At 51.5% G+C, this 17,587-nt stretch overlaps 1 protein-coding gene across 2 annotated transcripts; it reads right to left on the bottom strand.

Moving 5' to 3' along the window:
- Nucleotides 1-846: 846 nt before the first annotated feature.
- PVALB (parvalbumin) lies at nucleotides 847-17,385 on the bottom strand. 2 transcript variants are annotated; one of them, XM_020891952.2, is made up of 5 exons: nucleotides 17,367-17,385; nucleotides 16,789-16,856; nucleotides 15,040-15,172; nucleotides 13,664-13,773; nucleotides 847-1,063 (listed from the first exon to the last, which is right to left on the bottom strand). In XM_020891952.2, exons 2-5 carry the CDS (start codon nucleotides 16,847-16,849, stop codon nucleotides 1,035-1,037), a joined length of 333 nt encoding a protein of 110 aa, XP_020747611.1. In that variant the 5' UTR covers nucleotides 16,850-16,856; nucleotides 17,367-17,385; the 3' UTR covers nucleotides 847-1,034. The 2 variants fall into 2 exon arrangements, with proteins under 2 accessions (XP_020747611.1, XP_020747612.1); XM_020891953.2 differs by lacking the exon at nucleotides 17,367-17,385 and adding an exon at nucleotides 17,261-17,279.
- Between the last annotated feature and the right edge of the window lie 202 nt (nucleotides 17,386-17,587).

Here is a 17,587-nt window from a genome sequence, read left to right as displayed (position 1 = left end):
TGGGTTGGCCAAAAATTCTGCTCAGGTCTTTCCATAAGATGTCACAGAAGAAACCCAAATGAACTTTTTGGCCAATCCAATAACTTCCCTATGCCTCAGTTTCCTCACCTGTACAATGGAGAGAATAATGGTCCCCACTTAATTGTTGTACAGATAGAATCATGTAAATGGCTCAGCACAGAGTAAGTGCTCAGTAAATAGGAGCTGCTGGGATTAATAGGACTAAATTTGGGGCCTTCTGATGGAGTGATTGTAAAAGAGAAACTCTTTTTAAAAAACTGATACTAAATGTACATTTTGAGCTACTGGAGGAATCTTGCCATCAAGAGGGAGAGCCTGCCTGATAATGAATTCAGCACAAAGAAAACCAGAGCTCAGAGATGGGGGAAGAAGGACTTAATCCTGATTAAATCACTTGAGTTCCTTGATTCAGCTGTTCCTGAAAGTGTGACCTTGAACTATTCAGGAACATAACCAAGTCTTCGTTTTTTCTTCCTTTTTTGCTTGCATCACTTTGAGTTGGGTTTCTATCATTGTAACCAAAAATGTCATAATGAGCATCCATCTGTCCATCCATCCATCCATCCACAAGTCCTAGCTGTGTGGATTTAGACATATCCCTTTCCTCTCCAAGACTTAGTTTCTGCATCTATAAAATGGGAGTTTCATCAATTACTTGATAGATGGGTTCAGGGATGAATGGGCAAGCCATGTACCAAAGGCAGAGGAGGGTATCAGTAAATTTCTCTTCCATTTCATTTTTCTGTCTATATCCTGCCCCATCCCTACCTGGAAAGTCAAAGGAGGATCCACACCCTACCAGGCCTGGATCCTTCAGCAGCAGAATCTGATTAGTACAGCCTTTATTGTTTCTCTATCATTTCCCAGAAGATTGGTGTCATTCGAGGGCCACAGGGAATGGGGGAGTAAAAAATAACATAAACAAACTGAACAGAAAGGCAGGAGGGTGATGAGAGGGGCTGAGATCGGGTGTTCAGGGCAGAGAGGAGCAAGACCTGGGCAGTCAGAGCCTCTTAGCTTTCAGCCACCAGAGTGGAAAATTCTGCAAAAGAAAATGACAGAGGTGAGTCAGAGGGGGACCATGGCCTGGGATATTGGCTGGGACCTGACCACGGGGAAACCCCCCCCCCCCCCCCCCCGCCCCCATGGTGTTTTCTCTTGATTCTCAAATATGTTGCAGAAGAAAGAGCTGGAGTGGTGGAGAAAGTGAGCATGGGGATGAATGAGTGAATGAATGAGGTGAGATGGGAAATGATGCACCTACCATATCTTTTGTGTCACGATGTCATGTCACCCACAAATTACTAATAATACTAATTACAATAATAACAGCCATGATAGTTTTCTGAATGTTTATCACATACCAGTCAGTTTTCTACGTGCTTTATATACAACATCTTGTTTAACTGACAAAACTCCCATGATGTACATTTTATCATTATTCCCATTCTACAGAGAGGAAACAGAGGCTCAGAATCCAGCAAGGTCTATGAGGCCACACGGCTAGGAAGAAGCAGAGCCAGGCTTCAGATCTCTTTCTTAGCGCTTGGTTTTTAGCTCCTCTTCTGAGCTCTTTCTTAGCCCCTTGGTTTAGCCCATGAGGGTCACCAGCAGAATCTTCAGAATACATAGAGTCCCAGGCCCTTGCTACAGAATTTTTGACTCAGAAGGTCTGGGGAGAGATGAATTATTTTATTTGTCAAAAGGTGACTCTGGTGAACAGCCAAGTTCAGAAACAACCGTGTGCTCCTCCTCTTCTGGGGGACCGAGCCAGACCCTGGAGGAGACTGACCATGTGACTTCTGTGCACAGCTCAGAGGGGTGAGCGCGTCCTGGTGCTCAGAGTGAGCTGGGCTCTATCTCACATGCATGCATGCTAAGTTGCTCCAGTCATATTCAGTCTTTACAACCCCATGGACTGTAGCCCACCAGACTCCTCTGGGATACTCCAGGCAAGAATACTGGAGTGGGTTGCCATGCCCTCTTCCAGGGGATCTTCCTGACCCAGGATCAAACCTGTGTCTCTTATGTCTCCTGCACTGGCAGGCAGGTTCTTAACCAATAGCGCCACCCTGTCTCACACAGCACCTCATATAATCATCACAAACACAAACCAGGTGAGGGGAGGTGCAGGGTAGTCCAAGATGGTCTCTGCACCATAGGAGGTGCAAGAAGATGATATCCAGAATGCTGCTGGCCTTTTCTCTGAATCTCAAGCATGCCGAGGGCATTCACACCCCAGGACCTTTGCACCTGCCATTCTTGTTGCCTGATACATTCTCCAGGCTGCCTCATGGCCAGCTCCTTCTCACTCACCTGGTCTCAGCTCACATGTCACCTCTCAAGGGGCTTTCTCTGACCCCTCTGGTACAAGCAGTGACCCACCCCTACTGAAATCCTCTTTGCTATCACCATTTATTTATTAGCTTCACAGCACGCACCACTCTTGGAATACTTCTGAGTCTATTCTTGCTTATTCACTTGCAGTCTGCTTCCTGCATTGGACCGTAAGCCTGCAGCCCTCTCAGGCTGTTTCCTCCATCCCACCTCTTGGCTCTGCATCTGACACTGAGGGGACCACATGTGTCTGTGAAAAGATGGGAGAGGCACAGAGACTCTGTGTTCCCAGCAAGAAGAGGTGCCTTCTATTTAAGGCATCAACAAAACCCTCAGAGAAAAGGTGGCTTTTGATATAGGCATATAAGCAGATGCAAGATTCCTATAGGAGAAAGCAGAGGGAGGGATCCAGTCTCGAGAGCAGGAAGCAATGGTGTGTATTTGGGGAAGACTCAGTAGTCATGCTGGGCTTGCCTCCTGCATGACAAGACAAGCTCAGCTAGAGAGGCCTGGGCCCCCAAATCTGGCTCTTCCCCCTGTGGGCTGTGTGACTTTAGACAAGATGCTGAGCCTCTCTGAGCCCCACTAGCATCCTCTGTAAAAGACAGCTCTGCTTCTGACTCAGAGGCCATCAGAAGAGAGGTGAGGTGCACAGGAGGCCTCAGCCCCTTCTGGCAGCTTCCCTACCCTCCCTGCTCCGTGTGTTCCCAACTGTGGGGTCCCATGTGCTGCTCAGTAGGGGTTCTGCTCAGCAGCCAGGTCTTCTGAGACCTTTATTTGGAAGATTTGCTTTAGGAGAGTCTTCCCTGTTGATTTTCTCTCCAAGAAATGAGAGAAGACAGGAGTTGGCCACCCTCTCCAATATGTGTCTCTGAGATGCCATGTCCCCAGCCTGCCAGACACCGGGGGACCCTCAGGTAAGGCCCCGTCGCCTCTGGAAATGCAGGTGTGATGTGGGGACAGCACAGATGGGAACTGAGAACTAGACTTTGAGGCTCAGGCTGGCCCTGTTTGCTGGGCGTCCGCTCTCCAATCTGAAGGGAGGGGGCCATAACAATTCCTAGTGAGAGACAAACAAAAAACTGAATGTGAAGTGGCTTCAAAAAGGCTACAAGAGGTATCTGGGGCTCCCCTGAGGTTCATCCTGTCCTCCCCAGGCTTGGTATGAAACCTACTGTGAAAACCTCCCAGGGTAATTTCTTCAATGCACAGGGTTATGTAAAATGTTATCACTGGGGATGCTGGGCTATTGTTGGACCTACAAAGTTAGAAGGATTTAAAAAATCACCAAGTGAAAAGACAAAACCACCCAAACCAGCACATGCTGTCATCATGGAAGTGACCTGCCACTGACCCCGCCAAGTGGAGGGCGCCTCATCTTTTCGGGATTTGACCTGGGAAATGGACACCACCCTCTCCTGCCCCCAGCTAGTCCCTGAGGCCAGGAAAGGCAGGTGGCCTAGAGGAGGGGGCCTGGGGATCAAATCAAGGTGAGAGAGGGGGAGAGTTCTCCTGCTCATCCTGAAAACCCTCAGGGTGGTGGGCTAAGGGATCACAGTGAATGTCAGGAATGGAACCCATCATCAAACACTAAAAATTCCTCCCATAGTCCAGGCATCAAAGTGTCCGCTTTCTCACCAGGGGCTCCTCTGAACCTACAGCACCCCACTAAGGCAGGTGGTTCTTTTGAAATGTTTTTTTTTTTTTTTTTGACTGCACAATGAGACCTGTGGGATTTTAGTTCCCTGACCAGGGATTGAACCTGTGCCCCCTGCACTGAAAGTGCAGTGTCTTAACCACTGGACCCCCAGGGAAGCCCCAAGATATCTTTTACCATTAGTACGTTGATTAATATTGCCCATTTTTATAGAATTTAAAAATTCTTATTTTTATCACCTCCGTGAGAAGCAGTTTTGCATTTATCATCTCATTAAGTTCTCACTTCCTCCATGGGAGAGAAGCTTTTGTCTGCATTTTATAGGTGGGGAAACTCAGGCCGCAGTCCAGTTGCATGACCAAGATCGCACAGAGGACATGATTCAAACTTCCCTCTTTACCCTGGAGGTTTCCGACCTACTTTGACCTGGGTCTAGAGTGACACAGGCACCAGCTCAAATATCGCCGCCCCATGACTGTCATATTAGCCGTTTTTTATTTACTTCATGGTACTTATCACTCTCTGAAATTATCTTACTTATGTAATTGCTTATTTCTTTCAGTCTCCCCCTACCACAGTGTAAACCCCCGGGGGTCAGGGGGCGCTATCTCTCTTGCTCACAACTCTCCTAGCAACAGAACAGACCTGGCCCCCAGCAGGCGCCTGTAAACAAATGCTAAATGGGTGGACAGATGGATCAATGGATGGCATGGATCATGAGTCCTCCTTAGGTGTTCAGCAAGTACTGACTTTTGGCATATAATTCTCCCGACAGCCCCCGGAGGCGAATGGGATGATTCCCATTTTATAGATGGGGAAGTGGAGGCCTGGAGAGGTCAAGTGTCAAGGTCACGCAGCATAGAAGGGACAGGAGCAGGGGTCTGGCTGTGGTTTCAGGAACACCCCCTACATGAAGGTAGAAAGGCCATTCCTGAGAAGGCTAGTATCTCACATCGGATGGAAGCATGAAATCTCTCTAGCTTCAACCTGCCATTTGATCTGAAAAACTGGCTGGAGCCCGCATAGCCTGTCCTTGGGCACTGAGTTGCTCTGTTCTGGGATAAAGGAGACATGAGTCTGTCCACCATCACCTGCTCATGGGGTAATTGTCAAGAGGGTAATTGGTCCTTTCCATTTCCTGACCTCCATCTAAGCCACCTCCAACCTTCACCCTAGAAATTACAGGTTCTTGGCTGCTCCTTAGCAAAGAGCCTGACTGTCACCTTCACACCAGATGGCATTTGGGGCAGTCAGCGTGGAGGGGGCCAGGGGACACCAGCCACGGGCCCCTCCAGCAGGAGAACATCTGACATTTTGGAGCCTGACTATGGAGGTGTTTTCGACCCGAGAGGTTTTCAAAAGCCTCTAAAAACAGACGTCTGGGATCTCCCATGAAGCAGTCAGGGTGTCACAATAGCACATGCCCTGGCTTTTTGCAGAAAACACAGGATTCTAATTTTGTCCTCCCGGAACTGGCCACAGGGCACTTGGGAGACAAATCGAGGGCACAGGTCACCTCTTCTGTTCCTTTTGTACCTCTCTCAGGGCAGAGCTCTTAGGAACCAACCAATTAACTAAGAGCCCTCCTATCAAAACGTCTCCTCTAAAACATCCAGGTCTCTCCTGAGAGAAAAACAAACAGGCAAGCCTACGAAGGCTGTAAAGTCCAGGTCAAGAGCTGGCAGTAGGAGGCTGGCATGGGGGTGGGCGTCAGAGGACGGAGTCTGCGCTGTTCTGCCTTCACTCATGTCCTTGGACAGGACACCTCCCCCTGCCGGGTCTGGGCTTTCTCATTTGTGCAGCCTTGGGTCTAGAAGACACCTTTCCAGCTCCGCTCCGGAGTGTGGAGCTGGGCGTCAACCCTCAACTCCCATTTCTTGCTTCTGTGACCTGGGACTAGGTGCTTCACCTCACTGTGCCTCAGTTTCCTCATCTGTAAAGTGTGACTCCTTGGGCTGTTCAGAGGAAGCAGCTCTAAAGCCCTTATCACTGGCTTGATCTGTAGCTAGCACGCAGCATTTGGTGGCTGTTATTATCAAGATGCCCCTATAGCTCCAGGACTTCCCTGGTGGTCCAGTGGTTAAGACTCCAGGTTTCCAATGCAGGGGGTGCTGGTTTGATTTCTGGTTGGGGAACAAAGATCCCACATACCCCGAGGGGAAAAAAAAGAAAAGGATGCTTCTACAGCTCCAGCTACTTTAAAACCAAGCCCATGAAATGCCTGGCTGCTGCCCGGCAAGGGGGTGTGGGGGGGCGGGTGACACCACAGATGGCCCCATCACCTTTATTTCTTGCCCTCCCCCCCCCGCCCCCACCATTTCCTGTCCCATCTGGCACCTGCCGATGACCTTCCAACAATCCTGGAAGCTGGATCTGAATCTTGTTCCATCACATCCTGGCTGGGCTGGGTGGCCTTAGGTCACTACCTTACCTCTCCGAGCCTCAGTTTTCTCATGTGTACAATGGGTATGATAACGTCTACTTGCACAGCTATTGGGAAGACCCGATGAGAAAATATAGATGCCTGGCATATAGGAGATGTTGTATAAATGTTAGTTCCTTGGATCTCCTCAGCACCACTGGGACAGGTTGGGGCTTTGAAATGACAACCGCAATCACAAAAATCCTGAGACTAAGATAGGAAGCTGGAAACAGACAGAGGACACGGGAAGCCCAAAGAGCAAATCACCGATGTGATACACGTTTCTGACACTGTCTATCCCATCTGAATTAGGGTCCCATCCCTCATATGCCTGTCCACGGACACTCACTCTCTGCCCCTCAGTTTCTGCACCTGTAAAATGGGGACACTGAGAGTATCTCCTCGTAGGGTGACAGTGAGGACTACAGGAGGTACAGTGGTTCTTGGGCAGGGGGGACATCCAGAGTCCTTCCTCCCATAGGAATTCAGGTACATCCCTACCTTTGCCAAGGAAACCTCACCTGAGGCCAAAGGGGTGGGGAGGGGGGAGCACCTAGCTGGTGTCCTCAACCATCTGATCAGGAAGAGAGGAAAGGTGGGGGTGAGCAGGGGAGGGAGCAGGCAAAGGGTCAGAGGATGGGTGGGTTCAGTCCTCTCCTTTCCCTTCTGAAACTCAAATTAGCCTAATTAGGTCTGTCCCAGGTCCCTGCGCTGTGGGGGTTGGACAAAATTAGAAGCTATTGACAGGTGAGCGCAGCACCCGCTGATAGCCTGAGGGGAAAGTGAGACGAACTTTGAGTCAGCGCCTGGAAGACGCTTTCCTCCCCTCTGTCGTGATGAGCAGGATGAAGGCAGGCCTCTGGTTTATCACCTCACCTCTAAATAGCTCCTGGGCTGGGTTTCTTATAAATCGGTATTGCAAACAGGGATCACTTTCTCACCCTGGGGAGGCTGGGTCATTCGAGGTCAAGGCAGAAGGCAGTGAAGAATTGGTGAACAGTGCTGGGGGCGCCCTCTGAGCCAGGCATCACCCTAGGAGCCATCCCATTTCATCCTCACCAGCTTTCTTATCCTCATTTTACTTACAGGGAAACTGAGGCCGAGCATCACTCAGCCAGGAAGATTATAACTCAGGCCTGGCTCATGGCAGGATGCATCTCTTTCTCAGAGGTTGGAGTTGAAAGACCCTGAGTTCTGAATTAAGCTGTAACCTCCAGGGCCAGAAGAGGGGACATCTTTCTTTCTCCCCTCGCTGCTGTTCCTTTTGGCAGGAGGGCGATTATATAAGAAGTGCTGCCTGCCCTCCCTTGGCTAAATCTTATCTAGTGCAGCATAAGGCTGAGAGTTAGGGAGAGTCCACACGGGAATAAAAGCAAGCATCTTGCTAAGCACAGAAACCATTTATAACTCGAATGTCCCAGCTCAGCCTGGTGGAGGGAGTGGCTGAGTCAGGACACCCAGGTTCCATTCGGCCAAGGGCTTGCTGTGTGACTTTGACGCTTCACATCTGCGGGGCCTGTTTTCACATCTCTCACTGGGGATCACAAACTCTGTCCCCTAGACTGTATTGAGCCCGGATGAGGAGGCAATGAAATAGGACAAAACACTGCACGCCTTGGGGCCCTGCCATCAAGGCTGCAGATTGGCCCTGGCGTGCACCTCCTGCCTGCCTTGGAAATCAAACCCCATGGGGGCCGGAGGGCTGGAATTACAGGGAGGCGGGCAGGACTTTCCTTTTGTCCTTCTCACTTTCTTTCCTTTGAGGGTGGGCGTTCCACTATTTCCAAAGGATTTTGAGGTAGCTTATAAGAGACGCAGGTTTGATCCCTGGGTTGGGAAGATCCTCTGGAGGAGGGAATGGTGACCCACTCCAGTATTCTTGCCTGGAGAATCCCATGGACACAGGAGCCTGGGGGGCTACAGTCCACAGGGTCATACAGAGTCAGACACGACTGAAGCGACTTAGCACTCACAAGAAAAAGCACATGAAACAAGAGGAAAAGAATCATTTCCAGAGTACTCACTTAACTCTCGCAACAGTTTTTGAAAGTGGTTATTTTTATCCCCGCTTTGGGATGAGGACATGGATGCCCAGAGAGGGGAGAAGGTTTGACTATTCACACTGCCGGTAACTCACACTCTACAGGTTGTGTTTTCTGCCTGACTTCAGGACTTTCAAGCCTGAGGGCTTACTCCTTCCCTCTCACCTCCCACATTAAATAGGCTACTTAAGGATAAAAGAGAACAGATTTTGCCAGGAGGAAGCAGAAAAGGCAAGTCCTTCAGGCACGTGGAACCAACTGCAAGGGTCAGGCAATCGTTGTGACTAAATTTTTCAGCCAGGGGAAGCAAAAAGCAAACCATGGGCTCTTGAGTTGGACCATGCCTGAAGCGTAGGAAATGGGATCTGCCACTGGGATCAGGTTTCAGGACACTAACTAGGATTGTTGTGTGTGGGTGTCTGTATATGCGGTATGCAGTTCCTGTTTACAGTGTGGGGCGGGGGAGTGCTGGTGAGAGAGTGTGGAGGCTTGTAGCAGGTCCCCAGTCCTGAGTAGCTGTGTGATCCTGGGTAAGCCACCCACTTCCCTGGGCCTTGGTTTGTACTCCCTTCCCTTCCCTGTCTGTACAGTGAGGGCACATCTTGGGATGCTGTTGTGAGGCCTGAAGGAAGTGCCCACGAATGGTGCCCACTCTTCTCATCACCTGCCCGTGCGGGCAGGGATTGGGTGCAGAGAACCCAGACTGTGGACACATGCAGGGTGGCAGAGGGTCCTGTGGGGATCTCTGAGTCTCAGTGTTGACTCTGCTATTGAGTGAGGCTGGGCATGCTCCTTCACCGCTGAAGGCCTCAGTTTCCTCATCCGTAAACTGGAAGAGTGATGGCATCTACTTTCTAGGATGATCATAAGGCAGTGGTACTCAAAGTGTGGTCCCTGGACTGTGAACACCACGTGGGAACTCAGTAGAAATGCAAATGCTTGGGCTCTACCCTGGACCTAAGGAAGCAGAAACCCTGCCCAGACATCTGTGTTGTGGGCTGGGTGCTACTGGAGACCCAAGGTGGGGGAGGACAAATACTTGAGAAGGAACCTGACACTTCCTAGTCTTGCCTGTTACTGATGCCTGAGTTTGGGGGCACCTTCCATCTCTGCTCAGCTTCTCCTTCCTTTTCTACTTTAACTCTCCCCTTTACCAGCTCTGTACCAGGCTTTCAAAGGTGGCTGTCGAGAATCAATTGACCACATCTATAGAAGTTGTTGAGCTTCCAGAAAGTAAGGAAGCTTCCTTGACTTTACTCTCCCATCTCTTTTCCTGAGAGACAGGAATGCAAAGGATTATAATTAGAACTTTGTCTTTCTGCCCACTCTCATCAGTCTGGGATCCTTAAGGACCTGGTAAATATCACTCACCTTCAGAAGGACAAGCAGCTAGAGATGGAGGCAGTACCCTTGGTTCTGGAAGCCCCAAGCACCTGCTACATGCAAGCCCGCAGCCAAAATGGGTCTCCACCCTTAACCCGAGGACCGCTCCCTAAATACCACACTTCCTCATCATTGTATCCCCAGGCTGGACACATATTCATTCATTCATTCGTTCATTGAACTTTTCTTTTGCTCCTACTATGTGCTCTGTTTTAGGTGTTGGGGTCAGAGTTGAACCAAACAAAGTTCCTGCTTTTGTGGAGCTGACATCCATCCCAGAGGAAGCAGTAAGTCAATAAATAAAGTCATCTATGGTAGATGCCTTTTGACTTGAAATGAATGAATGAATGAATGAAGCAGGCAGCACAGAGCACTTGCTTTGGATCCAGACAGACCCTACCTCAGATCTTGACCTTGTCTCTTCCTCGGCAAAACTTAGCCTCTCTGAGACTCAGTGTTCTCATCTGTAAAATGGGGATAGGAGTAGTATTCTCAAAGAAGCTGGGGAGATGAAGTGAGTAAAACGCCAAGCACAGTGTGTGGCACACAGAGGGCTCCATGGAGTTAGGATGTCACTGCTGTTCTTACTCAAGGTCACACGGCTGAGCTAGCTGCCAACCTGGCCCCCTGTCTAAGGGTGTATGCACTGGGGTACCTGGGGAGTCCCAGGGATTGAAAAGGCCCCAGGATTGGCCAGTCATCAGACTGCTGATGTTAAGAGCCGGCACCTGAGGGTCACGGACAAGTTCCATGAATTATCCCAAGTCCCACTGGGAGCTGAAGGCGTCCTCCAGCTGGTGGACAGGGCTTAGATTCTTTGGCCTTGATAGGGAGTAGGGAGCAAAGCAGAGAGCCTAAAATAGAAAATTCTGGGCCCCCGGAGGGTTCTTTCTCCTATCCCGCTGCTTATTGGGCTCCATCACACCCATCCTTCCTGTTGCCGTCCAGAAAGAGTATGGTGCACAGGGGCAGAAGCGGGGATGCGTGTCTTCATCCTCTCATCTCCAGAGCACCAGGTGTGGCCCCACACCTCAGGGTGACCTGTTCTTGTTGCCCATTTCATCTCTCACCCCTATCTTCTGTTCTGCCCCGACTCCCACACTTTCACCGAGTCAGCCTGAGCCTGGACTGTGCTGGCAGACAGACTCGGGTTTGGCCCCAATGTGACCTTGGGCCCTGCAGCCGCTCTTCCTGCATCTGCATCTGCGTCCTCTGTCATCCCGAGGTCACATGAGGTGACGTGTGTGCAGAGTCCAGCTTCGGACCGGACACACACTGCTCGCCCTGGTAGTCATTCTCTCTTGCCTCCCACTCTCAGCAAATCAACTTCTAGTCCCCTTTCTAAACAAACCCTACGCCTCCCAGCCTTAGTGCCTTTGCTGACTGATACCCAGGCCTCGCCTGGACCGCCCTCCACATGCCCCTTGGCCTGTGGCAGACCTGCCCATGGTCTCTAATCTGCACCAGTGCCTGCTGTCTCACTCTTGCAGAGCTCGTCTGCACCTCCCGGCCTCTGCCTGGCATTCACCCTGTGTTTGTGTCTGTATCATAGAGCTGTAAGCGTTGCGCAGATAGAATAGCAATAGTATTACAGGCGCTGTTTACTGAGCACTTACTGTGCTCGGCACCCAACACTGCCAGAGAATCCTCACAAAATCCCAGTGAGTTATGTGTTGTCATGCCCAGTTTGTAGATGAGGAAATCAGGGCTCAGAGGTGCCCAGCCAGGAAGTCGTGGGTCTAATTCCTCTTTGCCTCCCCCACTGCCTGGCACTGTAGATATTTGCGACTCAGTAAATATCCTTTTGGTCTGATGGAAGAGTTGAATTAGGGCTTTAAGATCTGAGTTGGGCAGGGGAGGAGGGAGGGAGGAAGGGAGGGAGGCCAGGATCTGGCCTGGTTTTTCTTCATTGTGTAGGTTGTGTGTGGGCAGCCAGCCATGAAGACCCTGCCTAGGGCTTCTGAGCTGTAGCGTATTGGCTGCAAATAAAAATGGGAAGGAGGTCCAAAGGCTTGGCTTGGGGGTCATGACAGGAACTGGGTTCCAGGTAGAACTGTCTGATAAGTGACCCGGTGAGGATGGGGGTGTGGGGAGATGTGCCATTCACTGCAATCACCTGAACCAGCCACCCATTTCCCTCCAGCACCCTCTGCTCTGGTTCCTTTAAAACCACCTCCCTCCTTCCCAGACCCCAGAAGGGCAGCTGCCAATGGGAGGCCAGGCAACTCATTGCTTCTGACCTTGTTAGAGTTGCTCCTTTCTCATCTCTGGCATAAAACTTTAATAAACTATGTCCATGTTCAGAATCCTTGTACCTTTCCCAAGGCAATTTTGTGTCTGTAGCCACTTAATTTTTACAATGAGCCCAGGCAGGTCTTAGGATAAAACTGTGCACTCCATTTCTCAGATGCAGGAACCTAGGTGTGGAGAGGTGATGGTCAAGGTCACAGCTGGTGAAGAGCAGAGAGAGCGCAGAGCATAGGGGGCTAGATTTCATACTCAAGCAACAAATGTGTATTAAGTGTGGGCTGGGTGTGGGCTAGATCCTGGGTATAAAAGGATGAATACAACCTAGCTGCTATTTAAAAAATTAAACAGGCACGTATATAGCACTTCTCTGTGCCACTGTTCTATACACATCACTCATTAACACGGGTAATCCTCTGAGAATCCAATGAGATAGGAAGCATCATTATCCTTAGTTCAGAGATGAGAAAACTGAGGCCCAAGATGTTGCTTGAATTGCCCCAAATCACACAGTGAGAAAGTGGCTGGGCTGGGATTTGAACCCAGACAGCATGGGCCCAGAGCCTAAGCATTTAATACAGTTTCCTTTTAAATTGGCAGAAAGGACCATCATTAGGACTGGCACAGATGTGGTGTGGCATGTAGGAAAGAGCTACCTGGTTCTAAATCCTCACTCCCCACTTAGGTCCTACCTCACGGAGCAGGTCAAGCACCTTCAACCTCAGTTTGCCCATTTGCAAAATGGAGATGATTCTTAAGGATGTTGTGGTGCTACGAAAGATAAAGATGCCGGGATGTGAATGCTGGATAGATCTGAATGGAGAAGGGTGAGGGATGGTGGACCACCAACCCCTTGCCTGTCCTGAAAGCAAAGCTTGAAAAGCAAAATCAGGCTGAATGTTTCTTTTCCTAATTCCCATCTGATCCATGGCTAGCTGGTTTTTTTTTCCTCCCTGGCTTTCCTACAGTGTTGGAATGGTATAGTTGGGTGAAGCCAAAACAGGTTTTGAAACTTGAAGTTATAGGACACCCAAGACAAGATGCTGAGAAAGAGAGGAGATAAAGAATTTCCATCCCTGGAATCTGAGAATGTGAGAGCCAGTAGGGTCCTTGGGGGATCAGTTGGCCTCATCTCCTTGGGTTACAGATGGGAGACTGAAGCGCAGAGTAGGAGAGAGACTGCCCAAGGTCACAGAGCCTATTTGGGCAGAACTGCGACCAAAACCCAAGCAGAAGTGCAGACAAAATTTAGAAAATATCCCCAATTCTCCTGGATTCCTTACACAGAAGAGAGGGAGAGAGAAAAGGATCTATTCCTTTGGGGCTGTTCAAATCTAGAAAAAATAGCAATTTTTTTCTCTGCCTGGCTTACATGACAGAGCTCTTAGACCTAATGGATTGCCGTTTTTCTTTTTTTTTGGATTGCCGTTTTTCTTCTAATCTTGGCAACTGTGGGACTCCCCCTTCCCTTCTCATCATGGAGGGACAGAGCTCTGAGTTTTTAGCATTCAAACATCCCAAGATTCACGATGTGCCCAGGTCTCGGGTACTCACCATCAGCCCCAATCTTGCCATCTCCATCTTTGTCTCCAGCAGCCATCAGCGTCTTGGTTTCTTTAACAGACAGGTCTCTGGCATCTGGGGAGAAGCCTTTCAGAATGAATCTGGAGGAGGAAAGGGAGAAAAGGGGGAGGGAATCAGGTGAGAGTCACCTTGTGGATGGTGGGCTGGCGTCTGCACAGGGGAAGCAGGCGGCTTGAAGAGGAGGATGAGCAGGGAGCATGCATGCCATTGTGCTGGGCCAGGTAGCCCCACCATGGCCGTGCTTCGCAGATGGGTGTGCAGAGAAGGACAGGCTGTCCTCAGCAAAGGGTTGCCCTCAGTTTCGCTAGGGCACCTGCATTTGTTTATTTATTCAGTCAACAAAACAAATACGAGGGTATCTACTCTGTGCCACGCCATGCTAGAAATGGGGGCATAGAGTTGGTCTTTGAAACCAAATTAAAAAACAGGGAGGAAGTCAAGTATTCCAAGAGAGGCCACACAGTGTGATGGATGCAATGGTGGGAAGTGGAAAGCGGTGCTTGAACGGGGCATCCATCCCACCGAGGGGGAGGCAAGAGTCCGGGGAGGCTTTCTGGAGAAAGTGATGCCTGGAGGGTAAATAGAAGTCAGCCTCTGCATGTGTGTGCGCGTGCGCATACACATTGGGCATGGGAAGGTAGAGGCGCAGGATCTAGACAAAGGGTACCCTTGTGAGATGGTTTAGGGGAGAAACGGGATGGATGGGGAAGTCTCTACTTGAAAGGCCCCTCTCCACACACACCCGCTTCTCTTCCTGACAAAATTCATGCCAGTCTTGGCCAGAGAGTTACATAAAGCACAGCTGGGTTGGCAGACGTGGGCCAGGTGGCCGAGAAGGTTATGGGGGGAGGATTTTTGCTGATGTCGTTTTGCCTTTTCCTAGTCATAACCTTCTCTGCCTTGCTCCGAGGACTCTTGACCCCTCAGAGCTGGTTTTGCATCCCATGACAGGCCCAGAAACTGTTCTAACCATCCTGGTACAGAAGGGCAGGGGTCTGCGGGATGGCAGAAAGTGGCTTTTAGAGGAATGAAAATCAATGAAATACTCAAGGGAGCGCTCTCTGTCTTGGCTATGGTGTTAGGCAATGAGAAAAAAGTGCCTCTCAGTTTGTATTAAATTATTAAGTAGCCTCATTCCATTAGCAATATTAAGTGGCTATAATTTAACCTAGTTAGTTGCACTTTCTGCAGAGGATTTTATTCTTCCAGAAGCAACAGCGGATGGTTTTTTTCTGTGACGGGCGGGGGGCAGACAGACCGGAACTTGGAAGCAAGTGTCCCAACCCCCACCCCGCTCCCTCCCCCAGAGCCCGCAGAAGGGGCTGTCCCTTCGGGCCTCAGTTTACCCCAGCTCCTCCTCCTCGATGAAGCCGCTCTTGTCTTTATCCAGGATATGGAATACCTTCTTTACGTCTTCCGGGCTCTTTTTCTTCAGGCCAACCATCTGGAAGAACTTTTTGTGGTCGAAGGAGTCGACAGCTGTTGGCAGATGGAGAGGAGGGTGTTAAAATGAGGACAGAGAAGGGTCCTAGGAAAAGGTGGGAGAATGGGGATGTCACAGCTGGGCCAGTCCTGGGGGATGGAGGAGATACAGATCCGTGGCAGGGCTGAGGGAGTCCAGGCCAGGCGAGGGGGCTTGGACCAAGGTCGCACAGCCAGGGGCGGCAGAGGGGATCTTGCACCCGGATCTCCCTGGCTCCCCAGCTCCCTCCACCTTCTACTGTACCCTTTTCTAATGGTAGGGGTAGCAATGGAAGGCAGAGAGGTTTCCATGAAGCCTTTTGGGTGGTGGCTGAGTGGGGGTGGGCACGGGAATTAGAGGAAGAGTGAATATGATGTGTGTCTGTTGTTGGGGAGGAGGGTCGACCTTTTTCTTGGCCATGGATTGTGTGGTCAGAAAATCAACACGGAGAGGACAAGTTTCTCTCAAGGTCACATAGTAGGAGGAGGAGGGGGAGGACACAGAAGTCCTGGCTTTGCTGCAGAAATCCATTCCGGTGGGAGTGGGGGCGGGTGCTGGAAGTCTCCCCAAGAATTCCCAGTTAGGTTTCCTCTCAGAGGGACAAGATGGGTCAAGGAGAAGTGGGTGGGCTATCGCAGGGCTCTGGGAGGGAGGCTTCATGCCCAGGGGATGGAGTGCCAAGCAGAAAAGAAGGGAGCCCCCCTTCAATATTCTGTACCCTGAGCTCCTTTTTAAGGACAACCTGGGAAAGTAAACGACCTTAGACCAAGTAAAGGTATCCTTCCTGGGCTGGAGGGGAGGAAAGTTGTTCTGTCCACCTAAGACACTAGATGGAGGGGGATGCGGACACCACCTGGAGGTGACCCCCGTGCTCATTCCCCTTCTGCCCTGCGAAGTGACCTTGGGCAAGTTTCTAACCCTTCGCCTCCCTCAGTTTCCTCATCTGGGGGACTGGAGGGAGGAGGAACTTAAGCAGCTAAGCCTTCAAGTCCAGGGCAGCTCAGAGACATGAGACTGACCCGTTCCCCTCTCTCGGTGCCTGAGGAGGCTGGAAGTTGCAAGCGCGGAGGATGCTCTGCGCACAGCGCTGAGCAGAGCCGCGCGCCAGCTTGGGGAAGGTCATCTCGCTCCTTCGCTGATCCGTTGAGCGGGGCGGGCTCTAAGACCCGGAGAAGGGGCTTGGACATTCAGGAAACCAGCAAGAAGTAGCTGAGCGAAAAGAGCCCTCTCCGGAAGGGGGTCGCGGGGAGAGAAACAGGAGCACCTATGGCCCCTCCAAGTGCCTTGAATAGCCCCGAGCGCTCACAGGACTCAGAGGTCCCGCTTTCCACCCCGGTCTTCGCCCTTGGTCCGGGACCTGAGTCCTCGCAGCGCGGTTACCCAGCCTTTGGCGCCCGAGAGTTTCGGGTGTCCGGCAGGGCGCCCGGCCTCCTAGCCCGCTGCCTGCGCCAGGTCCCACAGGGGCCAAGTTTGGGTAGTGCCGTGGACCCTCCTCCACGCTCCGCTAGCGCCCCGCGGAAGGCGTGAGCATAGGAGCGCCGGGGAAGACTGGCCAGCCGCGGGACCCACGGGGGTGCAGGGGCCAGGGAGATGGATGAGGGGAGAGGGATGCGGAGGGGAGCGCGCTGCTCACCGGTAAAGGCCCCCACTGCCTTCTTGATGTCCTCAGCGTGGAGCAAGTCTGTCATCGACATCCTGCAACTGTTTGAGCGGGCAGAGCAAGTGCGAAAAGATTAAAAAGTGCTTTTCTCATCATTTCTGCTCATATGACCTGCGCTGCAGTGCCGCGCGCCGGGCGCACGCCCGCCGACCTGGCGCAGAGCCAGGGGGCGCGGGGCTCGGCGCGCAGCCACCGCGGCTCAGTCCTGCCGCGCCGCCGAGCTGTGCGGGCCCGGCTAGCGGGCGGGCGCACGGTCCCGCCGCCGCTCCCGCCCCGCCCTGCCGGGGGTCCTTGGGACCCCAGGGACTGCAGCCAGGGCTCCAGGGGAAGGGGCAACCTCTGGAATTTAAAGGGCGCCCGCGTCCCCAGTTGGAGGGTTTTCCTGCCGTCAAGGGCAAGCAGGAAGCGCCTGCCTGGTGCGACACAGGGTCTGGGATCCGCGCACCTCCGAGGATGTCCGGCCTCTTTGGGGAGTATACTGGACCGACAGGGGTCGGGTCTACACCCTCGTGGGCCCCTTGGCCCTACTCCCATTCTCTCTCCACTCCTACCTCTGCCTCCGCTGTCTGTCCTGGATGCAAATTTATGCTGCAAAATCTGAGCGCTGACGTCTGGAAACCTGACCCACCGGGAGGTGGTGGCAGGGATAGGCCGGTGCTGCTAGGGCCCTCTGCGGGTTCCCCATCCCACTTCTGGTCAGGAACTCAGAATACAGAAACCGATTTTTTTTTTTTTTCCATAGTCTGACTTTTCAAAGAACCCTTCTTGGATC

This window comes from Odocoileus virginianus, chromosome 23 (assembly GCF_023699985.2).
Source record: "Odocoileus virginianus isolate 20LAN1187 ecotype Illinois chromosome 23, Ovbor_1.2, whole genome shotgun sequence".
In the NCBI taxonomy this organism is placed as follows: Eukaryota; Metazoa; Chordata; class Mammalia; order Artiodactyla; family Cervidae; genus Odocoileus; species Odocoileus virginianus.
The sequence above is the reverse complement of the archived record's forward strand: the minus strand, read 5'-3'. Positions and strand labels throughout refer to the sequence as shown.